Source organism: Lutra lutra, chromosome 13 (assembly GCF_902655055.1).
Source record: "Lutra lutra chromosome 13, mLutLut1.2, whole genome shotgun sequence".
NCBI lineage: Eukaryota > Metazoa > Chordata > Mammalia > Carnivora > Mustelidae > Lutra > Lutra lutra.
In genome coordinates, this window is record NC_062290.1 from 87,598,580 (window position 1) to 87,611,840 (window position 13,261).

Here is a 13,261-nt window from a genome sequence, read left to right on the forward strand (position 1 = left end):
GCCCCACCCCCACTGCCCCTCACTGGCCCAGGCTGGGGAGGCTGCTCTGTGGCTCCTCGGCCCAGGGGCAGGGCCCGCTCAGACTGGAGGGTGGAAGAGCAGGATGGGCGTGGGGTGGGGGTCCCAGCCCCATGCTCTGAGCAGCCCAACTCATTGTCCGGCCCAGAGCTGGCCCAGGAGCCTGAGGCCGGCACCTCTTCCTCAGGCTGAGCTGCCGAGGAGACCTGCGAGCAGATTTGGTCTGAAATGTGGCTTCTCAAAACCAGAAGCCCGAGATGGGCCTGGTGTGGAGATGGGCACGTGGCTCCGCCTGCTGGGGTCTGAGAGTGTTACACCCGCGTGGCCTCAGGCCTTGGGCACCGTGACCGTGAAGTGGATCCCAGCCCAGGGTTTGGCTTCCTGTGGTGAGCACTTTTGCACCCGGAGTGGGGCCTCCTGCTCAGGAATCCACCCACTGCATGTCCCCCACGCACTCATGGGCTCTGAACGGGGAGCACCCATATAGCTATGGTGCCCCCAAAGGTGAAGGGGCATCGTGGCGACTCAGGGTGTGAGGGACGTGGGGAGAAATCCACTGACTCGGAAAGCTGCAGAAGCGGATTTGCACTGTCCTTTGAAGTAGCCCCTCCAGTGGCGTGCAGGGGCGTGTGTGCACACTCCCACAGTTATGTACACTCTACACACGCACAGACTTATACACACAGTCTCCCACGTGTGTGTGCACACGTTGCCTAAGAAATGCCCCGTGTGTGTACACATTCATACACACGTGTGCTCGTGTACTCACACATATGTGGGTATACAGTCTCGCACGTACATTCACACACAGCTCACACATGTACACACCCACACATGTGCACGCATGCTCAACACACAGCTCACACATGTACTCACCCACACACGTGCGTGCGTGCTCACACTCACACGCACACATACTCTCTCTCTCTCTCCACACTCCTCACTTCTCCTCTAGTGCTGAAGCCTCCTGTCTTATCAGTCCCCATAATCATAAAATGTCCAGAGAGGAGATAAACCCACCCAGGACATCCTCACAGGACAGAGGGACGTAAACGATAGATCATAAGTGATCTTTGTCGAGCATCCCCTGTGCGCCAGACCCTGTCTTGGCCTCACCAAATCCTCAAGAACCCTACACAGCGGTGACTCACAGTGTCCGCAGGCTCTGAGAGGTGAGGTGACCTGTCCTGCTTCGTTCTCCTCTAATAGGGCAGGGTTGACCCAAATCCACATCCTCCTGACCACTGAGTCCCCCTCTTTGTGCTCCTGGCTCCATCCAGAGGCCATGGTGACAGCTACAGGGACTGGTCCCACGTCCGTTGGTCAGTCTGTCTGTGAGAGCCTAGATGGAGGGCTGGAAAGGGGGAGGACAAACACTGTGAGCCCTTGGAAACTGCTCCCTCTGTCCCTGCTGTAGGACTCCCGGAGGGACGTTTGCTCTGTTCTTGTCTAGCTTGCTCGGGCCAGTGGGCCCCGCTGCCTGCGCCCTGGGGCCAGCCCAGCTGTGGCAATGAGGGTGGACTCTAGGGTGGACTCCAGATCTGATGAGTAAAAGTCTGACTTGTGTCAGCATCCGTCAGGGGACTCCTAGGGAGATCGTGACAAACGGGGCTTATAGGCAAGCCAGTGTCCCCTGGCCCCAGGCCAGTGGGGGGACACAGTGGGGGGAAACTTCTGCATGCTGCCAGGATCCAGACCAGAACTTACCCACTGGTTCGTTCGTTCCCTCATTCATTTCAGTTCGTGCCTATGTAGGAAGCCACTGCGTCCTGCCAGACACCATGCTAGTCGCTGAGGGCAGCAAGCAGCTCCTGACGCGCTCCCGTGACCAGAGCAGAGCCACCAGGAAGGGAGACAGTGAGGGGCTTCCTGCTGCATAGAGGGTGCTCTGCTCAACCAGTAGCGAGCCCTGTGACATACAGCATTTCTCTTTTCTCTTTCACTTAGAACTTGGCATTCGATTTACTATCCATTGAAATGTTCTAGTAAGTGCTTTTTGGGTGGGACCTCCCACAAGAACTGGTCTCCCAGCTGGCTCGCCCATGCAGGTGGCCAGCCCCGTCTCCGGCAGCCGGCAGGGGGAACGTCATGTTTCTCATTCTCTGGGATCCTAGCCCGATGAGGGGAGCAGACCACCTGCTTTGGAAGATGCCCATGGGGCTAGGATGAGCCCTCCAGTCCAAGACCCAAGCTGCCCACTTTGGCCTCTAACTCCTTTGGCCAGGCCTCCAGTCTGCATTTCCATCTTGCACTAGCCTCTTTCCGTGTCCACCAGAAAGAATCCACTCCCTCAAATGCATGTGAGCGTTTGAGACTTTCCTGAAGAGCCCGTGGGAGAGCTGGAGGGGAGGGTTTGCCTCATGGCCGTTGGAAACTTTTGCTAAATGCCACTCTTTCCCACACAACTCAGGGACCACAGTTCATAGGGCTTCCCTGCCTCACCTTCACCCACACAGTGCTCAGCCCCCCTAGGCCTCCCTTCACGCCCAGGCCACTTTGCTCTTGCTCTACAAAGGGGAACAGATTTCCTCTTCCAGAGCCTCCAAAACACTCAACAAAGCACAGCTTCCCTTCTCAGAGGTGCCATCAGCCGGTCCTGACCGAGCCTGTGGGAACACAGCCTTCTCTACCCCTTTACGCGTGCATGGGCAGACAGTGACCTCAGGACCACAGCCAGTGGCGCAGGAGAGCCCCTCCTCCCACCCCCCCCCCCCAGAGGAATGAGGTGTGATGAAGAGGTCCTGGCTTCTCTAGTCCCCAGAGGCCCGGCTAGGGCAGGGGCAGCCCCACAGCCCCGAAGCTTAGGGGTCACAACCCGCAACTGACTGGTCCACCAGGGCCCCGGCCCTGCTGACACTCTTGACCTAGGCCAGGAAGAGAAATGGAGCCAAATACCAGCATGAGGGACAGGGAGCTCCTAGGCCAGTGACGCATGCCACCAGCACATGACCCTCCACTGGTCGGCAGGCCCAGCTCAGTCACCCTTTATGCCACTGTGACTGGGCAGGCAGGAGGGTTCCAGTTGTCTGACCGAGTGCAGGGTCATTTGGTCTCGTCTTGCAAGTTTGCCTTCTCTGAGATCATACCCACAGCCGTGTCACCCTGGGGCCTGAAGGCTTGAGTGACAGCCGGAACCCAGGCTGCACCCAGTACTTCCCTCGAGTGGTGACCTTAATGAGCTCCTGTGATGGAGCCCACAGGGCCTGGGGACACTTTGCGCTGCTCTTCCGCAGAGTGGACTTAGGAAGGGATGGCAGCCCCCCAATCCTGTTCTTGCTAGGACTGTGCTCGAGGGCTCATGGGGCGAAGGGGGCCTCCTGCTGCCACTCTCATCCTTCTGTCGCTTCATCTGTCTCAGCCCCAGCAAGGCCACAGGACCTGTGGGAACAGACCAGCCATGAGGTGGCCAGATCAGGGAAGGGTTGGTTTGGCTGCTGTAAAGACCCTCCCCTGTCTTTGGACAGGGTGGTGGTCCCGGGTCAGCGCCCTCAACAACCTGAGGCCAGAGTCACTGGGCCAGGGGTGGGGGGGGTGAGGGCGGGCCCCCTCCTCTCTTAAGACTCTACCTCATGTCCCAACCTGCACCTTTCTCCCCTCAGTGTCCTGGGTTGAGGACAAAAGTGGAAGGAGGACCCCATATTGAACTGTGATTTCCCAAGGAGAGAAGGCAGGCGGCCGTGAAGAGGCATTTTCAGCATGTGCTTGATGAGCTGGAAAGTAGGGACTGTGGACACTGCCCTAGGCTAGCCTCGAGCAAACCTCAGGCTTCTCAGAAACTCAAGAGGGAAGAGAATATTTTAGGCCCATCAGCAAGAGCTAACAGGTGCTTCTTTTTATGCCTGATTTGGCACTGACATGAGAACAAAAATCTTAGCCTAAGAGTTCATTTTAAATGAAATATTTAAAAATAGGAACAAAACGGATGATAAGAGGTGAACACATATGTATGTACAAAAGCATGTCATGTCGCTCATCTCGGTTCTCTCTGAGTTCTAGGGCCACTGAATGAATGTTCTTCCTTATTTTTCTATATGCTCCATATCTGCCACAATGGGTACATGTTTCTTTTACACCCAGAAAAAAATTAACATTTCTTTTAAAAAAAAAGAGTTCATCAGAAACATTTACTAATTGGTTTTTAAGAGGTGACATATGAAAGCATGTCACAGAGCTCATCCCAAAGCCCTCGGCCATCCGTCTTGTCTAGCCCGACATCAGCTGTATGTGAGGAAGCGCCACTCTCACACAAGGGAGGGACAGGCCGGAAACACAGGTGACGCAAAGGCGAGGAGGAGGCAGAGGGATCCTTGGGGATGGGAGAGGCCGAGTGACGGCCCCCTCTGAAGCAGAGCTGTTTCCCCTTCCGGCGGGGGGGCGGGGCACAGGGGAGCTAGTGGCAGCTCCTGGTCGGGTTGGGAGACGGAACAAATCGATGATACCAGGTCTGCAGAGGGTCCTGAAGCTGTGCCGCTCTCCATGGGAGTGTCTAGCACGGTCCCCGAGTCAGACTGCGGGGTCCGTGGTGGCTTCCGGTAGAGGCGAGGGTTAAGCAGCAGCCCAGGGACATTGGTGAAGAGGACCACCTTGGGCCCTCAAGGAGGGGCCTCGGGGTCTGAAGAGGCTGCAAGGCCCTAATCGTGTGCCGGGATGGGAGGTGGCCCAGGGATGCTCAGTCCGGCTCTTCTGAGTCCCTGCAGGAGAGGCGATTATATCACTCGGTGATGTGCCCCGGTCTCCGAAGCTCTTGGTGAGCCTCTCCATCGAAACATTGCGGCCTGGCTACCCGAAGCTGCCAGCAGCTCTGGGAGAGGCCTGGGGTCAGGACAGCCAGCTCTCTGTGACCTTGGGCCTGTGTCTCAGCCTCTGAGCAGCAGGAGCCCCAGCTCTACATGATGAGGCTCCCTGGATACACATAGCTCATAGGTGGAGCTTTGTGCTTGGGAATTTTGACTTTTTTGAGAGTTTCACTCGGTGGTAACTCCTGGCAGCTGGCAGGGGATGCAGGGGTGTGGGGGGGGGGGTGAAGAGGAAAGTCCCCAAATGGCAGTTCAGTCATCATGGGACAGAGGAGCCAGGCGTGGCTGGCCTCCAGGGTGACAGGGAACTGTGGGAAGGACCCGTCTAAGAGGCTGCTGCAGACAGTCGGCCCCGCAAGCGTCCCAGGGTGCCCAGGAGGGTGGGCGATGCAGTGCTTCCATGCGTGGGGTTTCCTTGTTCTTAGCCAGTGGAATCTTTGATCTTTAGGGAGACCCCAGGGAAGTAGAGTCATGGCGGCAGATTCCCCAGCCTGCTACCTCCAAATCAGAGCTTTTAAAGAGACCCTTTTCCTATTTTGAGACAATCAGAGGACTCTAGCAGATGGCCCAGGTTTGCCAGGGTACAGAGCCACCTTCTGAACCCCAAACTATGCAGCATTTCAAGAGATGGGAGGTGGTCTAGAGGCAGTCCTGGTGGTGAGGGGTCCCTTTAACCGAAGTGCAATGTGAGAGTGGCTGTTTTCAGGGTGATTTTCTCGGAGGGTCTCGCTGCCTTCCTTCCACCCCTGTGGCCAAGGCCCAGGAATCTCCAGGTTCATGTCCCGCCCCTACCCACCCATTGGTCTGGTCTCCCCAGCTCCGGCTTGCTCTGCCTCCTGTGTCAGCCTAGTTGGACGATGTGCCGAGCTTCTGATGTGGGCTTGCCCCAAAGATGCTGTCTCTTGCCTTGCTTTCAGCAACAGACACTGAAGTCTGGACAAGGAGGCTACCCAAGGAGCTCAGGCTCCTCTGAGAGAAAACAGTGGGCAGCAGTCCCTGGGCCTTTGGCTCAACCTTGTCCTCGGGCTGCTGTGGCTTCACAGGCAGCTGAGAAATCTCAGCCCGCCCTCTCCTCCAGTACCCACATCCCCTCCGAGTCGGGTCCTGGACAGCAGGCGGGATTTCTTTCCATCTCGAGTCAGTCCTTCTCCACATATATCTGCCACACCCCCCTCTCGCTCTCTGCAGACCAGATTTCTAGACTTCTCAGCTCACAGAGGGGAAGAGGAACACCTTGCAGCTCCCACGTTTACATGTTACAGCTTCATCCAGCCACAGAGCCTGACTTTCCTTCTCTCTCTCACATCTGGTTCCTAATTGCCATGAGAGAACATCTGATTGACCTGGCTTGGATCAGGTGTTGTTCTGTCCACTCAGCTAAACATGCAGTTCGAATGTGGCTCCTAGAGACCCACTCAGCAGATCAGGGACATTGCCCAGAGAGAAGCGAGTGAGTGACTTAGAACAGTAAAAGTCCGTGGCAAGTACTGCTGGAAGGGACGTCCCAAGGTCCAGCAGAGCCTCAGGGTGGCAGCTTCCTGTCTACAGATGAGGTCAATCTTCCGAAGTGGCTGGGACCAAGCTCAGGCCTAATGGGACAGCTTCCCATTAAGGTTTGCTGGTACAGGTGGACACATGGTTGATGAACAGCATTTCCTGGGCTCTTCCACAGGCCCACTCCTACCTCAAGGGGCTCTGTGTACTTGACATAGAAGAATGGGGTGGAGGACCCTACTGCTAAGACAAGATTACTAAGACCCCAGTGTAATTATTATCCAAGACTTCTCCCTATTCCGCAGCTTCCTAAACCAGCAACAGGGACGCGGGGCTTTCTGAAATTTAATCTCCATGATGCTACCTAGCGTGTACCTAGAAAACTGCTGAGGGGGAAATGCCTTTCAGACCTGCCTTGGCTAGTCTGCGTTCTCCTGATGCTGTTGGCCCAGGCAGGACCCTGGCTGCTTCTGCCTCGACAGCTCTATCCACTCTTCCTCTTCCTAGTGTTGTGACCGTGGGCAAGTTACTCCACCTCTCCAAGCCTCAGATGCCTTATCTATAAGATGGGGTTCGGAGTAGAGCCTGCCTGGGGCGCCTGGGTGTCTCAGCCAGTTAAGCATCCAACTCGTGATCTCAGTTCAGTTCTCGATCTCAGGGTTGTGAGTTCAAGCCTTGCATTGGGTTCCCTGCTGGGCACGGAGCCTACTTAAAACAAACGAACAGAAAAATAGTGCCTGCCTAACAGTATTCCTTATTTTCAGGATAGAAAATCCCAGTGTGATTAGACAAGATAATAAACAAGTACTGCTTAGCACATTGTCTAGCACCCATCATCCCCATCATCCCCCCCATCATCCCCATCGTACCCCATCATCTCCGTCATCCCATCCTGATCATCCCCATCATCTCCATCATCTCCATCATCCCCATCATCCCATCCTGATCATCCCCATCCTCTCCACCACCCCATCATCATCACCATACCGTCATTCTCATCAGCCCATCCGTATCATTATCGCCACTACCACCACAATCATCATTTTGTACAGCATTTGGGACTGAAGTGTTCTACTTGGTTGCCAGCCTCCACCTTCCCCAAACCAGACTTCCCATGAGTAGGGTTGGCTGCTGCATCCTTCCTCCCCACCACTGCCCAAGATCATCCTTGAGAGGAAACAGTAGAATGGTCTCCCTTGGGTACATTACGTTCAGCCACATTCTGCCCCAGCGTCATGCTGGGAAAGGTGTCTGTGATTCTGGAGTGGGAACCCCCATGTCAGTCCAAGAGATCCCCTGACTTCTGAGTTTACCAGATATGACTGCCCATTCATTTTTCATTTTTCTGGCCCTGAACATTCAAATAGCAAATCTCAAAGCAGGGCCGTGATCAGATTGTTTCCAGTGGCTGAAGATCCTGGCTCCTCTGTGCTGATTCTAGCCTGCTTGGGCCCAGCCAGAGTCACCCCAACTGTCACAGCCTTCCTCCAGCCCTGCAGGGCTCCCCTGGGGGAGAAGGCTGCCACCACAACCCTGACTGTTCTGAAAGCGGGCCTTGGGGAAAAGTCACCATTATGCTGACCTTCACAGCCAGGGGCACTCACTCCTCCAGGGTCCAGGGAAGCAGGCTCTGACTTCCCTACTGGGAGCAGCTTGACAGACACAGGCCCTCTGCTCACACAGGAGAGCCAGCCTCCCTTTGTGAGTACTTGCGTCTCCAACCCTACTGACAGTCCAGTGCCGTGGGCTCAGTGGCTTCACCTCCCGGAGCCTCTGTCTCCTCATCTAGGACAGGGCGGGAGCAGTGCCCCTCGCGGAGGCTGGAGGAATGGCGTGTCTCGTGGTCCCCAGTTGATAAATGGCAGCGGCTCTTAAGCGCCAGTCTCCAAAACCCCCCAAAGATTACTCTAGCACAGGGACAGAGGGCCGAGGGAGCTTTGGTCCCATCCCCAGAGATCCGGGGCCACGGCTGCTGGGGCCGTCCAGTCTCACAGACGCGGACAAAGCCCGGTCAGTGCAAGCTGCTGCAGAGATCCACAAGAGTGGTGCCTCCGGGAGGAAAATGTCCCGACGCCACCCACAGGGTGGACCCAGTCCCCGTAATAGACTCCACCACATGTGACACCTCAGCCTCCCTGCGACCCTGAAAGGCGTGGGAGGAGCTTGGGCTGTAGAATCCGAACAGGGTTCAGATCCTGGCTTACTGGGCTCGTGCCTTGGTCAAGTGTCTTCCTATCACTGAGCCTCAGTTTCCCTCTTTCGGGGAAGACAACGTGCTTAAATAAAGCTCCAGTGAGATGGTTGAGTGTCATGGCCTTGCACGTGCGAGCCCCCACTCACCAGTGAGCTCTGCACCCCTGCATTCCTCCCACCAACCCAGCGCACTGGGGAGCACCCTACACCTTTTGGAAGAACATGGAGAAAGGCTGCTTAAAAGGCTAGACAGGCTGGAAGATGCTGAGTTAAGGCTCCCCATTGACAAGTGTCAGTCAGGCAAACGTCTGCTGAGCGTGCAGCCATGGACTATCTCAGGAAGAAGAGGACAGAAGGAAGGTAGCAGCGCCAACCACGTCCCCCCATTCGTGGAACCACTGGACGTTGTGGACAGCCCACTGTCGCCGCACCTTATCCTTGGGTACCAGGGCAAGAAGACAAGAAGAAAGGTGGAGAAGAAGGGGCCAGAGGACCCAGCTCTGGAAAGGGAGGCTCCATCTCCAACTCCAGACAGGTTGCAGCTCAGAGCAGGAATCCAGATCAAAGAGGGAGATGTCCCCTGGGCACGAGGAATGTCATCACAGAAAGGTTCACTGTCAGATCCTGCCTCGACTCCTAGGACATCTCTGGTAGTGGCTGGGGAGGAAAGCACCTGGCAGCAGCCCATCTCGAGTCCTTGGAGCACCCTGCTTCAGCACGGGGTTATGCCATGTTGTGAGGGACTCGGCAGTGTTCCGGTAACGATGAGAATACTAGAGCTTTCCATAAATGAGAGCAGATTAGTCATGACCTGTGACGTCCTGCTCACTCACTGCACTGCAAGCCTCTTTCTGAATTGGTGGGGGCTGGAGGGAGGCGATCTGGCCCATGGGCTGGGCATTGGGCGAGCTGGGGCCTCATCTGCACCAAGGCTCGTGGTGGGGCTGGGGTCAGCCTGTCACCCAGGTGTGCTGGGGAAAGGCTGAGATCTGTAACCTCTGAGGACTTGGGGGGGCCAAGCAAATGCTGTGGCTTTTTACCTAAAGAGGAGGGGCTGACGGGCAGCTGGCCTAGACGGCCATCAGACTCCCACCTGCCCTGAACTTGAGCCTCTGTACAACAGGCACAAGGTGGTCATCAAGAACTGTTCCTTCTCAAGTGGAGGACTGAGGGGCAGGGAGCCACACGAGCTTGCCTCGGAGGCACCTGAGCTTACTTACGCTAGGACGGACCTGCTGCCGTGAATGAGTGCATCCCCCCCGCCCCCCTCCAGGTGTCCGGTGCCATGGGGCCGTGTGCAGCGACCTAGGACTGGCAGCAGGGAACAGCAAAGGCGGTCCTAACCTTATCTGACCTTATAAATTGGGTTAGATTCCTGTTTGGCCAACGGGCCAGGAAAGTGATGACCCAGAGAGACGCTGTGCTGTGGGGGTGAGCAGGTGTTTGAGGACCACATGGACACAGGAAATCATCCTGCTGAAAGAGGAAAGGGTGAAAAGGAGAGACAGAAAGATGGAAGCCTCCCCTGCAAATAGGTTAAACTTCTCACTCTGGGAGCTGTACCTTTCCCTGCAAAGGCTCCCTTTGCAAAGGGACGCCAGGTGGGAGAGAAGGCAGAGGAGCAGCCCACAGGGAGATGGCAGGAGTCCAGTGGGGGCCAGCAGAGGAGGCGTCCGGTGGAGAGGACACAGCAAACAGAGGAATTCAGCTGTGCCCTAGTGAATGAGAATGGTGCGCACGTCCCCCGCCCCCCGCAACAAACACCCCCCAGGCCCGACATGCAAGACTGCCCACAGTTCTGTGTGCCCTTGTAATTGGATTCACCATGGACTATTTGGGCTGGATGGCATTTTTTGTTAAACATGTTGGCTTCACATTGGGTAAGTGCGTGTGCCCTGGTTTTAGTCACCCCCTGACACTCACTGATGGAGGCTCTGGGGGCGTCGTGTTCATAGACCTGGCAGCTCCAGATATGCCCCAGATGTGTCTGCAGCTTGATGTAGGAGGTGTGGGAAGAGCTGGGATCGGAGCCTCCTGAGCCAATGCTCACAGAGTCTGAGATGCCCTTGCTTCCTCCAAGTGTCTGGTTGTTCGCAGCTGTTGCTAAATCTCACCCCTTTTCTTCTGAAGCAGGGGACGTCTGTATGCCACGCTGGGGCCCAACTGGCGGGTTCCGGTTCGGAATTCTCCCAGAACCCGGAGCTGCGTCTACAGGTATCCATTTGTTGTGTGCTCGTTTACTTGACAGCTAGCTCTAGGTTGCTCGGTGGATGCCGAGCGCTGTGCTCGTGGCTGCTGCCATGGGAGACAGAGACTGAACCGATAATCCCAGATCCCTGATGGTCCCAGAGAGGAGGTGGGCTGTTCTGCGAGGGGAGAGCAGGGAAGGCCTCTGTGGAGAAGTGACTGGAAGAGTGATAGGAACGATCCAAGTACAGGGAGGGGAGGTGTAGGGATGAGTGTACCCCAAGCCAAAGGGAGACAGGAAGAGCAGGGTGGCTTGGGGAGTGAGGGAGGGGAGGGGTGGAGATGAGGCTGGGGAGATGCGGCCCAGCCAGGGGGCGGGGGGGGGGGGGGAGTGACAAACAGTGGCATAACCAGGTCATCATGGCCGTGGCGAGGAGAGTAGGAAAGCATGCAGGAGGAAGGCAAGGCTGGCCTGAGGGAGGCCAGGGAAGAGCACTGGGCAGTGGCTCAAAGGGAGAGCAAGTTCTGGCCTAAGGTGGGGGGAGTGAGATGGCGGAGAGGGGCAGTCAGGCACATCCAGGGGTCGGTACATCCTTGGGATCGGGTAGGTTGCAGGGGTGGAGGGGAAAGAGGAGAAGCGCCCCCAGATCTCTGGTTCAGGCAGCCGTGTGGATGCTGGTACCGTTTGCCCACCTATGGAAGAAGAGCAGCTTGAGGAAGGGCGCCCAGTTGAGGGAGGTGCCTGTGGGAGACACCTACCCAGTGACCGGAAGCCGTCCAGAGCCGCGGGGCAGGTCCCAGCCGGTGCTGCACTGGGCAGTCTTTGCCTGTAGGTGGCGCCCGAAGCCCTGAGGCAAAGGCACTGGGCTTGGCGGCGCTCCCTGGTCCCGCTTCTCAGTCCACGACCACCTTCGCACACTCGCTCGCGGCTCCTCCAGGCTCTGCCAACACAAGGAGGGGCTGCAGGGCCCCAGGCTCCCCAGGTGGAGAGGAAGGTAGAAGCTCGGGAGGGCCAGGAGGAAGCCACCACCGAGGTCAGGAGCGGGAGGCCGTGCTCCTGGGGTCTGGGTTACAAGAAGCTCTGCACCAAGCCTAGGCCCTGAGGCACTTGGAAGGGCGAGGGAGGTGAAAGTTTCCAGCTGTGGCCAGCGCAGGGCCACCTGCCCTGATCATGTTGAGTTCTCTGGCCTGGCACAGCATCAGGAACTTGGCGGTGGGGAGCTGGGAGGGAGAGGTGCCTGAGCGCGGCTCCTCCAGGGCAGGTCTGACTGGTGGTCTCCCCCCAGCCCCACGGGCCCGTGCATCTGTACGCTGGGGAGCTCGGCCACAGTGCCCACCATGGAGGGTCCTCTGAGGAGGAAAACTCTGCTCAAGGAAGGCCGGAGACCCGCGGTAAGTGCACACCCACCTCTGTCCAGAGGCAGCAGGGCCCTTGGCAAGGACCCTGGGCTCTGGCCCTGGCTATGCCACTGAGTGGGCAAGGGCCTCACTCCCCACATCTGTGAACTGGGATACAATAGTGCCTATGTGTCCGAGGACTCAGCAAGACTGTCACTTAGGGCTGTGCACACAGCGAGCATGTGGTCACCCAGAGCTGTGACGAGGGCGAGTGGAAGCCCGCAGACCCCCGGGCGTTGGGTTGGAACTGCCCCTGAGAGGGCCGGCGCAGCCTGCGCCCAGTCCCCAGCTACAGGTGCCCTCCCTCCCTGTGGCGGCAGCATCAGGAGGCCTTTGAGGCTCTACCACTTGTTCCTGGGTCACCTGTGCCAGACCCCCAAGTCACTGGCTCCATGACCTCCCCCCATGGCAGAGCCTCAGCCGCATGCAGGGACCCCCGAACTGTTACCACGGAGCATCCGTGCAAGGGTTTCCTACCAACGGACCGTGGGCTGCGTCTCCAGGCGGCATCCACTACCATCTGCTCTGCCCTCCTGCTCCTGCTCTGGCCCTTGCCCGTGGAACCCCGTGAAACCACCCCCTCCTATCTGTGCCCACCGTGAAGGTACCAGGGTGCCAGCCCAGCTGTCCTCTCCAGACACTGCTCTGTCTGCAGGTGCCAGTGGCTCATGGGTAAGGGGAGTCTTCAACCCCGGCCCTAGGCTGCCCTTCGTCCTTGGGCCCAGATTCTCACAGAGCATTCTGTGACATGGGGCCCTAGATCTGGCCTGTTGAACAGACCTGCCTGCTTCTCTCCCACACTCAGAGTTCAGGCCTCGGTCATTCTGAGTCAGGGCGAGACAGTGTCCTGCTGGCAGAGTTTTCCCAGATGTTGGTTGGCCCAGTAGTGAGTGATGAAGCCAGTCCAGTGGGTCATGGCCTGTATTTGTGAGCAGAATAGAGTAGAATGGAAAACAGCAGCATCCCATATGTATAATAAAGCTAAGTCCGTTTCAGGAAGCTTCTTTCAGTTGGACACGTACGTGCGTGTGTGTTATGCACATGTGTGGTTGTCGTCACACACGTCTGACAGCCCGTGCTGTCATGGTTGCCATCCCCGGAGCTGCATCCCGCGTGGAGAGGGGCTCTTGTGGGCTGTGATTCGGAATGGTTGGCCTCGCTCCTCTCAACCTTGT

At 57.3% G+C, this 13,261-nt stretch overlaps 1 protein-coding gene across 15 annotated transcripts in view; it reads left to right on the top strand.

Annotated features, from left to right (window-relative positions):
• The window catches only part of RALGPS1 (Ral GEF with PH domain and SH3 binding motif 1), a 275,034-nt gene that overhangs the window by 249,282 nt on the left and 12,491 nt on the right, over positions 1 to 13,261 (top strand). For 13 of the 15 annotated variants that reach the window (XM_047701132.1, XM_047701141.1, XM_047701133.1 and 10 more), the window contains 2 exons: positions 10,632 to 10,715; positions 11,975 to 12,080. In XM_047701132.1, the coding sequence (XP_047557088.1) occupies positions 10,632 to 10,715; positions 11,975 to 12,080 (190 nt within the window). The remainder of the gene's footprint in view (positions 1 to 10,631; positions 10,716 to 11,974; positions 12,081 to 13,261) is intronic. The other 2 variants (XM_047701131.1, XM_047701143.1) reach the window with 1 other exon arrangement.